The sequence below is a fragment of the Pinus tabuliformis genome, chromosome J, assembly GCF_031772625.1.
Source record: "Pinus tabuliformis cultivar Carrire ecotype Pingquan chromosome J, CPIR1, whole genome shotgun sequence".
NCBI lineage: Eukaryota > Viridiplantae > Streptophyta > Pinopsida > Pinales > Pinaceae > Pinus > Pinus tabuliformis.
The window spans coordinates 450,520,580-450,541,526 of NC_142295.1; the positions used below are offsets into that span (position 1 = coordinate 450,520,580).

At 46.1% G+C, this 20,947-nt stretch overlaps 1 protein-coding gene across 1 annotated transcript in view; it reads right to left on the reverse strand.

Annotated features, from left to right (window-relative positions):
• The window catches only part of LOC149227759 (ACT domain-containing protein ACR11-like), a 464,039-nt gene that overhangs the window by 254,200 nt on the left and 188,892 nt on the right, over positions 1-20,947 (reverse strand). The window contains exons 5-6 of the mRNA XM_089377915.1: positions 8,045-8,129; positions 7,826-7,885 (exon numbers count right to left, since the gene is read on the reverse strand). Coding sequence (XP_089234041.1) covers positions 7,826-7,885; positions 8,045-8,129 — 145 coding nt within the window. The remainder of the gene's footprint in view (positions 1-7,825; positions 7,886-8,044; positions 8,130-20,947) is intronic.

Consider the following 20,947-nt stretch of genomic DNA (forward strand, 5'->3'; position numbering starts at 1 on the left):
ATTGGGCTAGATACACCCACTGATGTTGAAGCTCCCTCTGCCGCTAATAAGTGCTCCCTCTCTGACCTCTGCGCTGCTGCAACAACTCCTTGCCTCTCGCATCATTGCACACCTCTCTGTGCCATCCTGCACTGGTGCAACACTCCTGTGCCTCTCGCACTGTTGCAACATGTTAGCCTCGCACTGTCTCGAGACTCCTGCACTGTAGCTCTCTTTGCCGCTCCATTCGCATCTGTCTCTACCTGACTCAGCCAATCCTGTTACTCCTCGTCGAGGCTCCCATAGTAAGGTCTAATCCGAGAGGCTGGGTACCACGAGGATCCTGCCCCTCATTGCATGTAGTCCGCCTGACTACAGCTCGATGTCTCCCCACTTCCGCTCAAGTGGTGCGTGTGCACTCATGGCACACAAAACAGACAGGATCCTGGCCTTCCAGATGACAAAGTTGGACACCCCATCCAGCCTGTCCTAATCCCTCAACCTATTCATGGCCATCTCTCTGCTCTTCTCTGTTGACTCCTCCGAGTCTCTCTACTTCCCGCCTGGAAGTTCTCAGTTCGACTCCTGTTGAGTCTACTTCCCTTCTGGAAGTTCTCTGTTCAACTCCTTCTAAGTCTACTTCTCGACTGGAAGTTCTCTGTTTGACCCTTGCTGAGTCTACTTCCCAGCTGGAAGTTCTTTGTTGGACTCCTGCTAAGTCTACTTCCTGGCTGGAAGTTCTCTGTTCAACACCTGCTGAGTCTACGTCGCATCTGGAAGTTCTCTGTTCGACTCTTGCTAAGTCTACTTCCCGTCTGGAAGTTCTCTATTCGACTCCTACTGAGTCTACTTCCCATCTGGAAGTTTTCTGTTCGACTCCTACTGAGTCTACTTCTCGTCTGAAAGTTCTCTGTTAGACTCCTGCTGAGTCTCTCTACTTCCCAACTGGAAGTTCTCTTCTGGACTCCCTCTGAGTCCTGATTTCCTTCCTGGGAATCCTTCTACCACTTGTTGAGATGCCCCCTACTCTAATCGTATTGTGCAACCACACCACTGATTCGGGTTCCTCAGCTAGAAACCCTCGGTAGCAACTCCTCTGGCCTTGCTCTGTCAGGTACTATTCTGACTACAGTACCTCACCAGCTCCACTCTGCAATATTTCTACAGCCTTCTAAATCCCAGCAACTGCCTATATATGGACTGCGTCAGCCCCTCTCTGCCTCAAGTTGGCCCTGCATCACCCTGGATGGGTCTGTGTCAGCCCTGGGAGGCCCTACGTCAGCCCTCTGGCCCTCTGCATCAACAACACTAGCCTCTATGAGGCTCTGCACAGCTCCTGGTTGCCTCTGTGTGGCTTTGCGTCACACTCCCCAGCTACTGCGCTGCTAGAAACAGCTTCTGTCACCTCGGGACCACTGTTGTCTGCTGCTATTGCTCCGCTCGGCTAATGTCCTTTAGTCCTCCTGTGATCCGCAATCTCACTCTGATACCATGTTGAAGTTTCTAAGTTTACTTAGTTAGAAACCCTCAACACTTTATCTTATTTATTCCTACCTACTTGTTATTTTCCTTAACAAGTTATTTACAATGTAAATACTGAAAATAAACACTAGTGCATGCTTGACATATTACAGATCAGCAACTAAAAGAAACAGAAACAAACACACCATATGACACCATTATTTTCGGACTAATGTCCCCAGAAAAACCCAATGTGGGAAAACCGGTGCAGCTATCTGAGGGTTTTCTTATTAAGCAATATTAAAGTACAATTTGGGTGTCGAAACAGGCCTACCCAACAAAGAATTTCCATGGCAGTAATACCTCTCAGTTTCTGACAAATCTACTGGCTGAAACCCCGAATAATCCTTCCGGCAGCTACTCAACACCAATCTGCCCCAGAAACCCCAGCGTTTACCCAATCTGGACTGTGTCAGACTCTCCTAGCCCAACGTTAGCCCTGTGTCAGCCTATCTTGGCCTGCGTCAACTATGCTGGCCCCTCTTGTGCTCTGCGTAGCACTTAGCTGTCTCTGCATGGCCTTGCGTGAGCACTCGCTGCTCCTGCGTCTCTCTCTCTCTGGCTGCTCTACTGCTCTCTCAACACTATCTCTGCCTCTCTGTCTCACTGTACTCAATGCCCCTCAGCGGCTCTTCAATCACTGATTCTATCTCTCTTAGCAAACCTTGCTCTAGAGAATAGAATGACTAATCACTCTATTGTGTTCTCCAACTGACCCTCAAGCCTCTTCTTATACTTTTCTCATTGGTCCTTCAACGGCCGAGATTAAATCTCTAATCAACGGCTAAGATTAGGTTTGGCTTGATCCATGACTTTTGGAATCTTCTAACCCAGTTTTATATTAATACACATTAATATTTTATTTTTCCTATGTTTAGACTTAAGAACTCCATTAAAAATATTAATTATTTTAATATCTCCCAATCCAGGTACAACCTGTCCAAACCGTGTCTGGGTCTTGGATATCTCATGTGCTTTAGCCTCTCCACCAATTTTCATGGCTAGAGCACATCTAATGCTACCCCAAATCAACACCAAATACTCCACTGCATCATCTGACACTAAGTCCATCTCACTACTGCTGAATCTTGGGCTCCCGTAGCAAGGAATTGACCCAAGAGGTGGACTCCTCAAGGATCCTACCCACATGTAGTCCTCCTGACTACAACTGAATATTGCCCCATCTCCCTCCTAAAGATGCGTGAGCACTCATGGCAAACTCATCCTCGTCAATCTTTATTGAAGCAACCTTAGGATCTTGTTTCTCATCCTTGTCCTTTTTCTTCAAAGGACACTAGGATGCATAGTGGCCCAATTCGCAATAATTGAAACATTTCACCTTCGAAATGTCCTCCTTTCGCTTCGACTTCTGCGGTCCCTGCGATGCCATAGCTGCATTCTTCTCATCCTCTTTCGTCTTTGTGCCACTCCCACTGTTGCCATTGAGGTTGACCTTCACTAGGTCCCTCCTTAACTCCTCCTGTTGAAGAGTCGCCCACATCTCCTCCCATGAAGGTAGTTTTTCTCTGCCCAATATGCTTTGGACGAAAACTTGCCATTCATCTGAGACTCCATTCAGGGCTATCCTCACCATCGTGGTTCGCTGAGGAGTTGACCCCACCGCAGCAAGCTGGTCTCTAGTGCCCTAAAGATGCTGAAGATAGAGGTTCACCCCTTCTCCTTTCTGCATCAAAGTCCGCTGCAACTTCTACTCCAAATACATCTTTCGTTGTTCGGAAGAGCCTTCATACAGAGAAGACAAGGCTTCCCACATCTCTCAGGTTGTATCCTTGCCCTGCAAGTGTGAGACCACATGATCTCAAACTCCATCGAGAATGAGCCTCTTTGCCTTCCCTTGCTCGGCCTTGTATTTCTTCTTTTGATCGTTATCAGTAGGAACATCTACAACACTTTTGACATAGACCTCGAGATCATATTCCTCCAAAACAGCTAAGATTTTGGGCTTCCATATAACATAGTTGGAGGCTCCATCCAACCTGTTCTGATCTCTGAGCCCATGCGATGCCATCTCACCCAACTGTCGAACTGACTCCTCTAGTCACTGCTCAGTTGCTTAGCAAGTGAGAAATTCAAACTTTCTAGCGAAAAGTTCTCTAAGGAGAAAATTCCCCTTCTACGTGTCTTCGTTCTTTTCCAACGGATTTCTGCCCTAGCAGAAACTGCACCCTTCAAGCACTGCGTTGAGGCTTTGCATCACTCCCTCTGCCTCTGCAAACTCACAAACTGGAAATCGTACCTCTCTGTCGTGTCATTCAGAGAGAGATTTCCTCAGATCTGCTTCCGGCAAGGACTGCGCAATCCCTTCAAGGGGATTCAAATTGTTGCCAAGTGCAGCTTTCGTCCTCACTGCTCAGCACTGGATCCACTCTTCCTGTTTCAAAATCAATGCTCTCATACCATGTGAAAATTCCTACACACTGAAGGAACCCCTACTACATCAAATCTGAATTTACTTCACCTACTTGATTTTTAATATACATTAACCAAGTTATTCTTCTGAATACTGAAGCAAATTAGTTCTGCAGCCTACACTAATTAAATATTTGATCTCATGAAATAGAAAACAGAGCAAAGAACAAGATACATAGGACACATTTTTTTGGACACAATAGTCCACGGAAAAACCCAATGCGAGAAAACGGTGCAACAATTATCAGGGTTTATTATTATGCAGGAGAAATATCTAAATACAAATCTAGGATGCTCATCTAGCAATCCTTTACATAGAAAAATACTGGCGGAAAATCTGAGTGAGTTTTACCTCACTTCAGTCGACAGAATTCCGCCTGATCTAGCACAAGACTGGCTAACCCCGACTATTTCTGTGTTGGCTCTATGTCAGCCCTGCATCACCTTCTTTGCCCTCTGTGTCAGCTCTCTCGGTTGTTCCAGGTGTTCTCGGCAATTCTGACAATTCTAGATTTTGCGTGACAAGCAAGTTTTCTGCGTCATCTCTCCCAGCTGCTGTGTTGACTCTGCGTCAGCTCTCTTGGCAGTTCCGGCAATTCTCGGTAGTTTCGGATGTTCCGACAGTTCTAGATTATGCATGATAGACAACTTTTCTACGTCAGCTCTCCTGGCTACTACGTTGTCTCTCTGCAAGCTCTCTCCGCCTCTCTATCAGTATTCTCCAGAAAGTCCTTCCGGATTCTCACTACCCCTCTGCTGCAAGATCTCCCCAATCGATTTTCCTCCTGCGAACTTCTCACCTTAGAAAATCGATTTCCTCAATCTCCCTGTGTGTTTCCAAATGAACCCCAAGCCTCCATTTTATATTTTTCTTGTTGAGTCTTCAACGGCCGAGATTAAGTCTCTAATCAATGGCTAATAATAAAACATGACTTGATCCGCCTTCTATATCATTTTCACTCATATTTTGATTAATACCAATTAATATTTTAATTTCCCTAAGTTTAGACTTAGGAACTCCATTAAAAATATTAATTATTTTAATAAAATACAATCCGGGTGGAATTTCACCAAACGGTTTCTAGGTTCTTTAGAACTCGTGTCGTAGCCTCTCCACCAATTTTCAAGGCTAGAGCACTTCTGATGCTACTAAAAACTAACAGAATTTTCCGGATGAGGATGCCACCTGGGAGAGTGAGCACATTTTGGAGCATCTGGCGCTGAAGTTGGTTGAGGACAAGCAACATTTGGGAAAGGAGGGTTGTAATGTCCCTTCCTAAATTATTTTGTCACAAGTTTGATTTCCCACAATTTTGGATAATTTTTTGTGACCTTGTAACCCATCCAATTTTGACTTAAGGACTTAGGAGAGAAAGAAGGCCGAATTATTTTGTTAGTGGAATGTGGGGGCCACCCACAGAAAAAATGCACTTGGCTAAGTGTGGAGTTTGAATAGCCTTGGAGGGATAATTGAAAGGCAAGGAGGAGGGGCCCACATGGGTAGGAAGGCCCACGAAATTATAAATAGGAGGATATCATCTTCTCAAAGGGGTCTTTGTCTATTGAACTCACTGTGGTTGCTCGAGCTGCTTAGCCAGGTCACTTACTGTTTAGCACCGAGTTTTCCAAGCGGATAACTCAACCTTTCTTCAGGGGAATTCGAGTGCCACCCTAGGAAGAACAAATCGTACCACCTTGGAGGAGAGCTAGAGGGATTTCAGAGCTCATCTTTTAGCCTTTGGCTTAGTTAGTGTGTGTTTCTGGAGGACGCAGGAAGGGAGCACAAAGGGGTTGTTTCGGGGGTCTTTTGGGCAGCGTTTGCCACGAAAATTTTGGCATTGGAGACTCAATGGAGGATCAACATTTTGGAGGAGTTTCAGAGTTGAAGATTGTTGCTAGGGCAACACGATTTGTAGCTACCGGGACCTGAGCAGGGGACTCTCACTGGGCACACGTGGGAACTTGAGGGACGAGTTGAGGAGCTGGAGATTGACAAGAGAAATAAGGGAAACCTTGGAGGAGAGCATATCAGCCTTTGGGGGTGATTTGTGGGGCTTTTTCAGTGAGTTCTAGGGAGGTCGTATTTTCCAGCACATGGAGGAGGACGTGGTATTTGGGGGCAAATTTCGGGGGTCAAAACCAGGCCAAACCCTTTCTGGGTTTTGGTTGTGGAGCTTGAGGTTAATTTTAGAGAATTTTTTTAGCACCGGAGGTGGGGTTTCCAACAGTTCCTTTCCAGCAAACAGTGCAGTTTTGAGGGCAGTGCAGAGCATCATTGGAGCAGTGGTTGTTTAGCATTTGGGCTTGTTGTTTGATCACTACGTCCTTTTCAAGGTGCACTCCTTCCACATATTGTACTTGCTCCAATTGATTAATAAAATCGCTCAGCTTGTTCTTACTTCTTGAGTTTATATGGGGTGTTTGCTGAATATTTGAAATTTTTGGTGCTGAACTTGTTTTTGCTTTGCATATCACTGGTTTTCCTAGTTTGGAACATTACAATACCAAGCGGATGCCATTGGACCTCATAGAAACTCTTCAAAACCCCTCCAAAGCCCCTAAGCCTGCTGATGACACCAACCTGCACCTGTGACCTGTCTGCCCCCAACTCTGAAAGTCCATGACTCCATCCTAACCATGTCATAAGGAATACCAGAAGAGGAACATTACATGCACAAAATGCCAAGGGGGGCATGCATGTATGAGAGTTGTCATTAGTGACTGCAGGTGGCACATGTTTTGCTAAAGGTCAAGTGCATAAGGTCACTGAAGTTTGTACATGAGGATGTCAAAGTGTGCATGTGCAAGCTCATAAGATGTGTGGCCACAAGCTGGAAAACAGCACGTGCAACTAGAATTAGATGCTCTAAAATTCAAATGTTGAAGAGCCCTTATGGTCAGATGGTAGATGCCCCCATGCCCCTCTGAAGGGTTTACCCCTTGACCCTGCTCTTCAACAACATTGAACTGGTACAAGGGGCACTGCCCCTAGGACCCTGTGAGGGGGTGTTGCACACCTCGTTTGGAGGTTGGTGCAAACAGGGTCATGTGTAACCATCCGCCCTTGCTCTCAAAACACTAAAAGCTTGGCACCCGTTGATTCTGCATTTTCTTGTTTCGCACTAGCCACCTCTTCTATGGAGATGTTAAGAGAAGCTGGCACAGCAAGAGAAGATTTTTTAATGTGTAAGGAACAATGTTTTATAAAATGAGAAGATGAACAAGCAAAACCATACTTAGAGGTTCACATACAAGACCATTAGAACGTGTGGAGCCATTGACAAAAGGCATATCTCGGAAGAGTGCTCCACCTCAACATAGACTCTAGTACAAGCCCTAGTGCTTCACAAGTTAGGCAGCTCAAGCCGTTCCAGAATGGAGTTTGGATTAGTGTTGGTGCTTTAACATATGAGACTTTCAATCCAGAATTTTCATTTCAAAAATCTCTGCAGCTTCCAGAATTAAGATAGTAGAGTCTTTTCGTTCTTGGAGATGAGCATGGTTTGCAAAGTAATATACTTTAGTATACTATTTTGTTTCTTGTACTGTGAGAGAATTATACTTAGATTGGGTTTACCCACTACCTCTCAAGAAATGCTTTAAGGCGCTCCCTGCAAATATCTCTCAGTCCCAATGGTCATCTTTTACACAATCCGTTGTTATTTGTAACGTTCATTTCATTTCTATAAACCATATTGTTGTTTGTACCAAAAACGAGCAGTGCCAAATCATGCATCATATGATTTAATTTGAATGTGAAAAAACTGCTGCTTTGATTCACAATAATTATTAGAAATCTAAAATAAGTATTTAACAGCTTCCGCTGCAGATACATTTATTGGCAATCTGTAATGTTGAAATATAGAGTTTCCTTGGCTTGAAATATTGAGTTTACCTTTTCTGTTGGAGGTATGAGTCCAAAAGCCTCTCCCATAGCCAACTGGGTGCTTGATTCCTGGCAGAAACAAAATTTAAACTGGGCGAAATCCATGTAACCAGAAGAAAATAAAACCTATGATATGAAACAGAATCCATTGGGAGACTGAAAGAAGTCGGATTATTAAAATTCTTTGGCAGTAAACAGAAAACGTGAATAAGCTCCCAATTGTCATACTGGATGATACTTCAATAAATTGTTAATGACAGTAAGGCGTATCGCCTCTAGCAGTTCAGGGTCTTCAATCTTTCGGCCTGTGCCACTGTTAACATAAGAACAAAGAAATCATTAGGTCCACGTACATAGATCAAATAAGAAAATATAACTATAGCATGATTCCAATTGTTTGTTATCAAAAGTGAGCCATGCAACATTGTTAACATCTGGTTACTATACACCGAAAAACACTCTTTCTCATTCAATGTACATTGGAATTTCAAACAAACAGAAGGGACATGACAAAGCAGCAGCAGAAGAAGCCCAACTTTTAATGACAAAAATGACAAGGAAGATCGGGGTCCTTATGGTCAAGATCACCTTCATTTGATAGTCCTTGTCATGTTGATTCTAACGATGGGTGACACACCTCATAACTCTTCATGGTTGAGGAGATATGTGTCATGTCCCTTCTCAAATGTATTAGTCCTAGGGTGCAGCTACACAATTTTGGCATCATTTTTGGCTTAGGAGGAGGACCCCACACACAAAACTTAGGAACTATAGGCAATTCGACTTTATTTCTGGCAGCTAGTGGAATGTGGGGGCCACCCACATGAATAATTCGAATTGGCCAAGGGATACGTTGGAGGGAAATCGAACTAGTGGAAGGAGGGGCCCACAAGAGGCTAAGGGGGCCCAAAGTGATAAAAGAGGAAGGAGCTCTCATTTTGCAGCATTCTGATCATTTGACAAACAAACTTATCTTTGTACACTTTGCTGCTTAGCGAGTCTACCAACTGTTTAGCCACGAGTCTTCCGCAGGGAAGATTCAACCTTTACTTTGGGGGACTATCCGTGCCCGCCCTAGGGAGGCTATTCCACAGAGATTGCAGGAGTTCCAGCATTGATTTACAGTTCACCCAGCCACGCAGAGGAGGAGACTGCGTACTTTCTGGGCAGCCAGAAATATGCAGAAGAGGATTGAGACAGCCAAGAGGTCCCTAGCTTGCTGGGGGTTCCGAGAGCAGGAAAGGTAGAGGGCTGAGGACATTTTCTCAGAGTTTTGCAGCCAGCCAGTCAGTAATTACAACAGTACGCATTTCTGGGCAGAGGGACTGCGCAGTGGCCTCTGGCAGCAATTTCGTGGGGCTTAGGAGAGCAGCCATCTAGGCCAAGGATCATCTAGGGAGCAAGGAATCAGCTATCATAGGTGAAAGCAGCATTTGAGGGGTGTTTTCAGGTGGATTTGCAGGCTGTTTCCTGCAAATCGAATTTGGCAATAGTAGCCGGAGAGGGGCTCCAAGGAGGCTGAAAATCCAAAGTCAAAATCAGAGAAATTCCCTTCTGGGTTTTTCTAAGTTTTGTCCAAGGAGTCTAAGGCTGAAAGGACAGAAGTTTCTGGGCAATTTTTTGGCACATTCCAGCAGGTCGAAGTCAACAGATCAGCTGTTTTACTGAGACAGTGCAGTGCAGAGTGGTGCAGCAACCGAACAACCATCATCTCAGCTATTCCATCACTTGGGTTTGGTCCATCTTGTCCTTGAGACAAGCCTAAGTGCACCACTTCATAATATATGGCTCAACAGTTCCAGATTTATAGTGTTTCATGGGTGTTTAATGCTTGTTTTTAATTTTATGTTGCTGCACTGTTTATTTATTTGGAATATTACTTAAATCCCTACTTGGGAACATTACAGTGGTATCAGAGCCTAGTTCTTGGCTCAGCTGTGGGGTTGGTTTCCCATGAGAGGAGAAGACAGGGAGAACATCACTTACGGAGGCAGAGGTACAGAAGCAGAGAAAGGGAGTTGGAAATTACATCAGACATGGAGGAAAAAGGGAAGACAATGGCCGAAGAGGAGGAAATGACAGAACCTAAGAGCAGGGAGGAGATGGATTTCGATAGCCTTTTGAGGGCTTTGAATGACTTGGCCAAGGGGCAGAAAGACATGCTGGAGGAGATCAAATCATAGATCTGAGACAGAGCAACACCTAGAGGGTTTTTGTGTGGAGAAAGTTCTAGGGTTTCTCAGCCTTTCGATCATCCCTCACCAACAGCGCAGCGCCCTTCAGTGAGTGTGCCCACTAGGGCTACACTACCCTCTTTCGTGCCAATGGCACAAATCGAACCAGCAAGAGAGGAAGACACTCCCCAGATGAGGGATTACTTCAGAGAGTGGCAGGCGATGGACGAAGATTTCAAAGAAGCCCTCTCCTTCAGAGATTACTACAAGCTCAAGCAAAGTGAGAGGAACAAGGGGTACGGAGGACAAGGGACCCAAAACTATGAGCTGCAGCAAACTATAGGGAGGATGTACTTCCTTACATTTGATGGCACTGCCAATTGCACAGCCAAGGCTTGGGTTGAAAAGATGGACACATACTTTCAACTCAACTGGATGACGGAGCAGGAAGCCATTAAGATGGCAGCGTTGCACTTGGAGGGGAAAGCCCATGATTGGTGGTTTCATGGCCTAACCACTTTGGGGCATGCCCAGATAGTTTCTTATGATAACTTCACCAAGAGGGTGGTGGAGCGATTTGATCAAAGGGATCCGGAGGCATCTTTCAGGGCGCTGACACAACTGCGCCAAACAGGCAACCCAGAGCAGTACTTTTCTGATTTTCTGCATGTGTCAGTGATGGTCCCGGATCTATCCGAGGCCAGGAGGGTATACACCTTCATTGAGGGCTTGCTTGAGCCTCTGCGTGGACTAGTGAAGTCACGCAGACCCTCGACGTTGAAGGAAGCGGTGGTGTGTGCCAGAGACTTGCATGGCGCCATCCCCAAGACCAGAGCGCCATTTCCTGCATAGACTTCCCTCCCACAGAAGGGGCATAAGACTAGACCCCCACCATCGAGGACCACACAGGGGAGGGGGCAGCTAGATGACGAGACATGGAAGGACCTCCAGAGGAGGAAGCTATGCTTCACATGCGGAGAGCCCTGGGCACCACGGCATAGGTGCATAGCAAGTAGAGCACATTACATTAAGGTCTTTTCTGACAGTGACCAAGAGGACGAGGTGGAGCAGGATTGTGTGGGACAGATGGAGAGAGTTCGAGAGACAGAGGGCCACCACCTCCACAGGGAGGGGCATCCCTTGCCTCATCAGGGGGATTCCTTTCTTCTCTATGCGGGATTCCTAAGTTTTTGACACTCAGGATCAGAGGTACGATACAAGGACAGAGGGTGTCAATAGTGGGCAATGGGGCTATCCACAACCTCATAGATGCACAGCTGGTCCAAAGGAGGGGCCTCACCACAGCAGAGTTTGAGGGGTTCTCCGTCCTAGTGCCAGGTGACCGTACCATCCAGTGTACCAGATACGTGCCCTCCTTGACAGTAGTTATGGGAAACTACTCGATGACAGACCACTTCTTTGTGGTCGATGTGCCAAACACCAACGTGGTGATGGGTGTCCAGTGGTTGTATTCCCTTGGGCGAGTCACGACAGATTGGAGGAAACCTGAGATGGAGTTCATGGGGCCAGATGGCAAACTGGTGGTCTTGAGAGGCATGCAGTCTTATCTGCCTCAGACAGTTTCGGCCCACAGGATGGAGGCAGATCTTCAACATGGGGACATTGCATGGGCAGTCGAGTTGAGGATCTCAGAGGTTGGGGGACAGGCACAGTCACCACCAGCCGACATACAGGCTCTATTGGACAGGTACGTAGTAGTGTTCAAGGACATTCCACCAGGGCAGCCACCAAATAGAGGGTTTGAGCACACCATTGAGTTGGAAGCGGGAATACAGGTAGTCATTACTACTCCTTACAGGCACCCCAAAGCCTATAAGGACGAGATAGAGAAGGATATTCATGAGTTGCTTGCTTTGGGCCACATCAGGCTTAATTCCAGTCCCTTCGCTTCTTCCGTAGTGCTGGTGAAGAAGAGGGATGGGACCCTCAGGATGTGTATCAACTATAGAGCCCTTAATAGGAAGACCCTCAAGAACCGGTACCCCATTCCCCGCATTCATGAGCTGATGGATGAGCTTAGAGGAGCGAAGTACTTCTCTAAGATCGATCTGCGTTCGGAGTTCGAGATCAGGACATCCCGAAGACAGCATTCCGGTGCCACTATGGGCACTTTGAGTTTCTGGTCATGCCATTTGGGCTGACCAACGCTCCCGCCACATTTCAGTCTTGCATGAACCATATCTTTCGGGGGCAGCTGAGGAGGTTCGTGCTAGTATTTTTTGATGACATCCTGATCTATAACTGGACATGGGCGGAGCACCTCCAACACTTGGAGGAGGTACTGTGCATTCTAGAGGAGCAACAGTTTTATGCCAAGCTCTCTAAGAGCGAGTTTGGATTGGCAGAGATGTTTTATCTCGGGCATATCATTGGAGCAAATGGGGTGAAGATTCATGAGAAGAAGATCCGGGCCATCTGGGATTCGCCAGTACCCCAAGACGTGACTATGCTGAGAGGCTTCTTGGGTGTTGATTTGAGGTAGCATCGGATGTGCTCTAGTAATGAAAATTGGTGGAGAGGCTAAAACACATGAGATCTCCAAGACTCAGAAATGGTTTGGGTAGATTCTAACCGGTTTGGGAGACATTAAAATAATTAATATTTTTAATGGAGTTTCTAAGTCTAAAGTTAGGAAAAATAAAATATTAATGGGTATTAATATAAAACTGGGTTAGAAGGTTCCAAAAGTCATGGATCAAGCCAAATCTAATCTTAGTCGTTGATTAGAGATTTAATCTTGACCGTTGAAGGACCAACGAGAAAAGTATAAGAGGAGGCTTGAGGGTCAGTTGGAGAATACACCAAAGTGATCAATCATTCATTTTGCTAGAGCGGGGTTGCTAAGAAAAAGTGAATCAGTGATCAGCAGCAAGGGCTAGTGAGTACAAGGCAGAGAGGCAGGGACAATACTGGAAGATCAGCACAGAAGCGGAGAGAGCCAGAGCAGCAGTCAGTCGAGGTTACACAGAGCCCAGCAAAGGCAGCACAGAGCCCATAGAGACTACATCAGCCACACAGAGGGCAGAGGGAGTGACGCAAAGGCTCCCAGAGGTTGTGTAGTGCCTCAGAGGGCTGACATAGAGAGTCCTAGGGCTGATGCATATCAGCAGGAGGCTGGCGCAGAGGCCAGAAGGGCCAGGGCTGAGCTTCAGTTGTGCCAGAGATGGTTTCATGGGACAGGTTTTATGGATACCTATTTCCGGATATAGAGGTATTGCTGCCGTATATTTTTCTCTATCAGGTGAGCTGGTTTAGGCACCCAGTTGTACTCTCATAAACTGCATAATAATATAACCCTCTGACTAGCTGCACCGGTTTTCCCACATTGGGTTTTTCTGGGGACATTGGTCCAAAAATAATGGTGTCACTTGTGTGCTTGTTTTCTTTCAGTTGACGATCCATAGATGTTGATACTGTATTGGTGTTTATTTTCAGTATTTACATGGTAAATAACTTGTTAAGTAATTAAACAAATAGGAAGAAATAAACCAGATAGTACAGGAAGAATTTATAATGGGTTAAACTTAGAAATTCCAACATGGTATCAGAGTGTGGTTGCAAATCACAGGAAAACTAAAGGCATCAGCTGAGCAGAGCATTTCCTACATATTCAGCTGATCCTTGCAGAAGGCGACAGAGGAAGGAGTGACGCAAGAAGGACTGTGTCATCATTATGGGCCAGAGAAAGGCAGCGCAGAGGCTAAGGGACGCAAAATCAGGCTCACACAGAGGCCAGGAGGGCTAACATAGTTGGCTGAGGGAGCTGATTTGCCGGTGCCAGGATTGCGTAGAGCCAAGCGGCTCAATCCTTCAGTTGTTGGGGTATAGGAGGCTGTGGGTAATTTGCAGAGCAAAGCTGGTGGGGTAATGTGGTTAGAACAGTACCTAACAGGGCAAGACCAAGGAGGAGGAAGTTGCTGCCGAGGCGGATTTCTAGCCAAGGAATCCGGATCAGTGGTGCAGTTGCACAGACAATCGGAGTGGGGCAACTTGACGTTGGCAGAAGAATTTCCGAAAGGGAAATCGGGACTCAGAGGGAGTCGAACCGAGAACTTCCAGACGAAAAGTTGAGAGACTCAGCAGAGGTCGAACAGAGGACTTCCAGGAGGGAAGTAAAGAGACTCGAAGGAGTCTGAAGAAGAGCAGCGAGATGGCCGTGAATGGGCTGAGAGATCAGGATAGGCTGGACGGGAGCATCCAACTTTGTGGTCTGCAAGGCCAGGATCTTGTCCATTCTAGACAAACATCACCTCAAGGGCTTCGTCTCGAGAGTGATAGCTATCCCAGTTGACCCAGTAGCTAATGCAAGGTACATGGAGGCAATGGCTAAGGCGAAGTGCATCATCCTTGATGGGGTCAAGGATCATGTGGTACCACATTGCCGAGAAGGAAACGACAAAGGAGAGGAAGATGCTCCTGGAGAATCAGATAATGGCATACCAGATGCAAAAGGGAGAGCAGATAGATGTCTTCCTCGGTCAGTTGAAGGAGATCCGTGACCAACTAATTTCCATAGGGGCCACGCCGAATGAGGAATTGATGGTGAGGACCGCACTGAATGCAGTTTTCGAGGATTGGGAGGTATTTGTCCAAAGCATACTGGGCAGGGCGATTCTTCTAGATTGGGAAGAACTGTGGGCGGCTCTTCGTCAAGAAGAGATCAGACGGCTGACCAAGGCGGGGAGTAGCAGAAAAGGGGTCAAAATCAAGAGGGAGGAAGAAAAGGATGCAACTCTAGCATCTATGGGAAAGCAGGAGAAGAGGAAGAAGAAGGACCTCTCCAAGGTCAAGTGCTTCCATTGTGGGGAACTGGGTCATTTTGCGAACCAGTGTCCTAGGAAGAAGAGTAAGGGAGAGGCTTCGGACTCGAAGGCAGCGCCTGCAAAGGCGGAGAAAGAAGTCAAGGAGGAGGACGATTGTGCCATGAGTGCTCATGTGCTACTTGAGAAGAAGTGGGGAGACATCGAGTTGTAGTCAGGAGGACTACAGGCAATGAGAGACAAGATCCTTGAGGTACCCAACCTCTAAGATTATACCTTGCTACAGGAGCCCCAAAGAGGAGTAGCAAGACTGGTAGATGTCCGTAGAGATGGATGCGGATGAAATGGCAGAGAGTGCTACAGTGCAGGAGTCCTCGGATGGCACGAGGCTAGCAGACTGCAATAGTGCGAGAGGCACGATAGTGTTACACCAGTGCAGGATGGCATAGAGACGTGTAACGATGCGATATGCATGGAGTTGTTGCAGCAGCGTAGAGGTCAGTAAAGGGAGCACTTGTTAGCGGCAAAGGGAGCTTCAGCATCAGGAGTGTTTCTAGCCTGGCAGGGATGTCAGATGTTGGGTGGATCAGTTACTTACTTCTCAGTCACTGAGTTGCAGTGCAGTAGCAGTATGCAGTAACACGATGCAGCATGATGAGAGGGGAATGCAGTGCAGATGCAGTGCCGGGAGGATGGACCAGCAGCAGCACGAATGTAGAGGGCGTTGTCATACAAATGCAACAGTGGCAGTTGTAGGGCCACAGGCAGTAGTACAAGATACAGCAGTGCAGAGGATGTTGGGCGGGTAGGCCTAGCATCAACATAGGGACCGATGCTGGATAATCAAGGTGATGCTCAGTGTGGAGTATTACTAGAGCACAATCCTCGCTAAAAAGGATTGTTGATTTGAGGTAGCATCAAATGTGCTCTAGCCATGAAAATTGGTGGAGAGGCTAAAGCACATGAAATCTCCAAGACCTAGAAGCGGTTTGGGAAAATTCTAACCGGTATGGGAGATATTAAAATAATTAATATTTTTAATGGAGTTCTTGAGTCTAAACTTAGGAAAAATAAAATATTAATGGGTATTAATATAAAACTGGGTTAGAAAGTTCCAAAAGTCATGGATCAATCCAAATCTAATCTTAGCCGTTGATTAGAGATTTAATCTCAGCCGTTGAAGTACCAACGAGAAAAGTATAAGAGGAGGCTTGAGGGTCAGTTCGAAAATACACCAGAATGATCAGTCATTCATTTTGCTAGAGCGGGGTTGCTAAGCAAAAGTGAATCAGTGATCAGCAGTAAGGGGTAGTGAGTATGAGGCAGAGAGGCAGGGACAATACTGGGAGACCAGCATAGAAGCAAAGAGAGCTAGAGCAACTGTCAGTCCAGGCTACGCAGAGCCCAGCAGAGGCAGCACAGAGCCTAGAGAGACTGCGTCATCCACGCAGAGGGTAGAGGGAGTGACGCAGAGGCTCCTAGAGGCTACGCAGTGCCTCAGACGGTTGACGCAGAGAGTCCTGGGGCTGACGCAGGTCAACAGCAGGTTGACGCAGAGGCCAGAAGGGCCAGCACTGAGCTCCAGTTGTGTTGGAGAGGGTTTCGTGGGACAGGTTTTCTAAATACCTGTTTCCGAATATAGAGAGGTATTGTTGCTGTGTATTTTTCTTTGTCGGATGAGTCGGTCAGGCACCCAGTTGTACTCAAGGAAATACTACATAATAATAAACCCTCAGAATAGCTACGCCGGTTTTCCCGCATTGTGTTTTTTCAGGGACATTGGTCCAAAAATTCACTTGTGTGCTTGTTTTCTTTCAGTTGATGTTCTGTAGATGTTGATATTGTACTTGTGTTTATTTTCAGTATTTACATGGTAAATAACTTGTTAAGTAATTAAACGAGTAGGATGAAATAGACCAGATAGTACAGGAAGAATTTCTAATGGGTTAAACTTAGAAATTCCAACATTGGGCATTTTCACTTACTACAGGAAGTTTGTCAAAGGGTTCTCACAGCTGCTAGCACCCTTGACCGACTTGACCAAGAAAGGGGCCTTTGCATGGACTGAGGGAGCACAGGCCACCTTCGATCACCTCAAGGAGGTGATGAGCAGTTGCCCTGTTTTGGCACTCCCAGATTTTTCCCAGCCATTCACGATGGAGTGTGATGCATCAAAGGTAGGAATTGGAGCCATATTGACACAAGAGGGGCACCCCATAGCTTTCGAGAGTCGGAAGCTCCTACAGCATGAGCTATCATATTCCATATATGACAAGAAGATGCTGGCCATTATGCATGCATTTGGCCAAGTTTCGCCAGTCCTTGGTGGGCAACCGATTCCGAGTGAAGACTGATTACAACAGTCTTCGACATTTCATGGGGCAACAAGGCCTCAATGACAAGCAACAGAGATGGGTCAGCAAGGTGTAGGCCTACAGCTTTGATATTGAGTATGTATGGGGCCAGCACAATGTGGTGGTCGATGCTCTAGCCAGGAGACCGGTTGGGTTATCTCTTATGAGCATATGCCAGGATTGGAAGGCTCAGTTGTTGGTAGAGTACTCCAAGGACAGGAAGGCCTACGAGGTGCTAGAGGGGACACATGCAGATGAGCACTACCGAGTGATGGATGAGGTCATCTATTACAAGGGGCGCATTTACTTGGTGCCCAACTCGTAGTTGAGGGAGAGGGTACTCCAGGTAGCTCATGATTCACCACTGTCCGGACACCAGGGGTTTCGGAAGACTTACATGGCTGTTCGGGAGAGGTTCACGTGGAAAGGCCTCAAGAAGGACGTGCTGCATCACGTAAGGGAGTGTGAGGCTTGCCAGCCGAACAAGGGGACGCTGACTCACCTTGCAGGGCTATTACAGCAACTTCCCATTCCAGAGGAGAAATGGAAAAGTATCTCGATGGATTTCATCACTAGGCTCCCCACGATACAGGGGAAGGATTGCATATATGTGGTGGTCAACAGGCTGACCAAATTTGCCCATTTCTTCGCCATCCCCTCTAGATACACGACTGTCGAGGTTGTCAAGTTGTTCTTCAGGGAGGTTTTTAGACCACATGGACTCCCCAAGAACATTGTGAGTGACAGATATAGTAGATTTATGGTTGGCCTTTGGTAGGGGATCTTCAAGTTGGTTGGGACGGAGCTCACTCCTAGCACCAATTATCACCCTTAGAGGGACGGCTAGACGGAGAGGGTCAACTAGTTGTTGGAGGGGTACCTGAGAAACTATGCGACAGGTCAACAGAGGACGTGGATTCGGTGGTTGCACTTAGGAGAGTTCTGCTACAACACCACACACCAGATATCTATCGGTATGACTCCTTTCCATGCCCTTTATGGTTATGATGCTCTCACTTTTGCTGATGTTATTTTCGGAGACAGTCGGGCCCCAAAGGCCAAAGACTGGGTCCAAGAGAGCCAAGATATCTCAAAGCTCTCAAGGATAGTCTAGCGACAGCCCAGAATAAGCAAAAACTATATGCAAATCGCACAGGATAGAGAGGCACTTGAGGAGGGGGACCTAATGTACCTCCGATTGCAGCCTTACAAACAGTGTACGCTGAATAAGAAGGGGGTCGAGAAGCTACAACCACGCTTCTATGGGCCCTACCGGGTGACTAGGCAGGTTGAAGGGGTGGCTTATGACCTAGAGTTGCCTCCAGGGAGTAGAATCCATAACGTATTTCATGTCTCATGCTTGAAGAAGGTGTTAGGACAACAGGTGACAGCAGCAGTTGATCTACCCCCATTGGATGATGGGGGCCATTTGGTGTTGGAACCAGAGACCATTCTGGAGAGCAGGGAGAGGAGACCGAGGAGCAGAACCATCAAGGAGTTCTTGGTACGATGGAAGAACTTGCCGGATGAGGATGCCACTTGGGAGTGTGAGCACATACTGGAGCACCTAGCTTTGAGGATGCTTGAGGGTAAGCAACATTTGGGAGGGGAAGACTGTCATGTCCATTCTCAAATGTATTAGTCACGGGGTGTAGCTACACAATTTTGGCATCATTTTTGGCTTAGGAGGAGGACCCCACAAACAGAACTTAGGAACTATATGCAATTCGACTTTATTTGTAGCAGCTAGTGGAATGTGGAGGCCACCCACATGAATAATTTGAATTGGCCAAGGGATACGTTGGAGAGAAATCGAACTAGTGGAAGGAGGGGCCCACAAGAGGCTAAGGGGGCCCAAAGTGATAAAAGAGGAAGGAGCTCTCATTTTGCAGCATTTTGATCATTTGACAAACAAACTTACCTTTGTACGCTCTGTTGCTTAGTGAGTCTACCAACTGTTTAGCCACGAGTCTTCCGCAAGGAAGATTCAACCTCTACTTCGGGGGACTATCTGTGCCCGCCCTAGGGAGGTTGTTCCACAGAGATTGCAGGAGTTCCAGCATCGATTTACAGTTCACCCAGCCACGCAGAGGAGGAGACTGCATACTTTCTGGGCAGCGAAAAACACGCAGAAGAGGATTGAGCCAGCCAAGAGGTCCCTAGCTTGCTGGGGGTTCCGGGAGCAGGAAAGGTAGAGGGTTGAGGACATTTTCTCAAATTTTTGCAGCCAAACAGTCAGTAATTACAGCAGTACACATTTCTAGGCAGAGGGACTGCACAATGGCCTCTGGCAGCAATTTCGTGGGGCTTAGGAGAGCAGCCATCCGGGCCAAGGATCATTCGGGGAGCAAGGAATCAACTATCATAGGTGAAAGCAGCATTTGAGGGGTGTTTCTAGGTGGATTTGCAGGTTGTTTCTTGCAAATCGAATTTGGCAGTAGGAGCCGGAGAGGGGCTCCAAGGAGGCCGAAAATCCAAATTCAAAATCAGAGAAAATCACTTATGGGTTTTTGTGGGTTTTGTCCAAGGAGTCTAAGGCTGAAAGGAAAGAATTTTCTGGACGGTTTTTGGGCGCATTTCAGCAGGTCGAAGTCAGCAGATCAACAGTTTTACTAGGACAGCGCAGTGTAGAGTGGTGCAACAACCGAACAACCATCATCTCAGCTATTCTATCACATGGGCTTGGTCTAGCTTGTTTTTGAGACAACCCCAGGTGCACCACTTCATTTATATATTGTACATATGCTCTTATATTTCATAATATATGGCTAAGCAGTTCCATATTTACAGTGTTTCATGGGAACATTACAATATGCCTTATATTATGAAATATCACTTAAATCTCTAAGTTGACCACTGGAGTGGCACCTGATGATTATATGAGGACTCCATGCCCAAGGATGATCCAAAGGACACTTGTACCATCAGATATCATCAGTCAACAAGAGTTTTAAACTCTACTTCTATTTCTCATCATCTTTCTTGTACTCATATTCCACACCCTGTGGGGAATTGTAATGTGATACTAGTAATGATGAGTTTTGAGTCTGTAATAGGCCTAGGATGTTGAGACTTGATCAGCAAATGAATACACCTTGGAGTGTTTTTTTATCTGGTTAATTATCCCTTCTTTTTCAGAGGCAGATAATTTTCTGGGTTTTTTCACTCACTTTTTACCTCAAAGCCAGGGTGACAGTTTGAAAGTTGAGCCCCTAACACATCTTAGTGTCTAGAGTCTATGTATATTACCATACTATATCACACAAAAATTCGTGGAATTTGGTTAGGTCTAAGTAGTCATTTTTAAATTTTTTAGGTTTTCTGCACTGCGAAAATTGCTAATGGGGTATGGTAGTGAAATTTGCACCTCTCACATTCAACATTCTACTATGCCACACTTTGTGGGATTAAAAATGTGTTTTAAGCCCTCAAAAACCACTTTTCCGACGTTTAGTGGGAAAGCTGACAATTAATTAAGCCATAAATTAAATAAATAAAGAAAAATAAATATCCACACATGCTAAATGTTGTGGAAATGAGATGGAAAATTATGGGGGAGTTAAAGTGAAGTCCCAAGGTGATGTGGACTCCTAAAATCAAGGAAATGACGTGCTCAAATAAAATCGAATTTCTGGCATTAAAGGAGAACTTTGCTTACTTGGAAATTCGAATTTGTGAAATTAATGCACATTTGGGAGGATTTGAGAGAATATTTGGTGGAAATTTTTGTGGGAAATTGTCCCCACATGGGTTACCACCAATATACACTTTTCATTCTATCATAAAAATCGAATTTGACACATAAGAGAATAAAAAAATGAT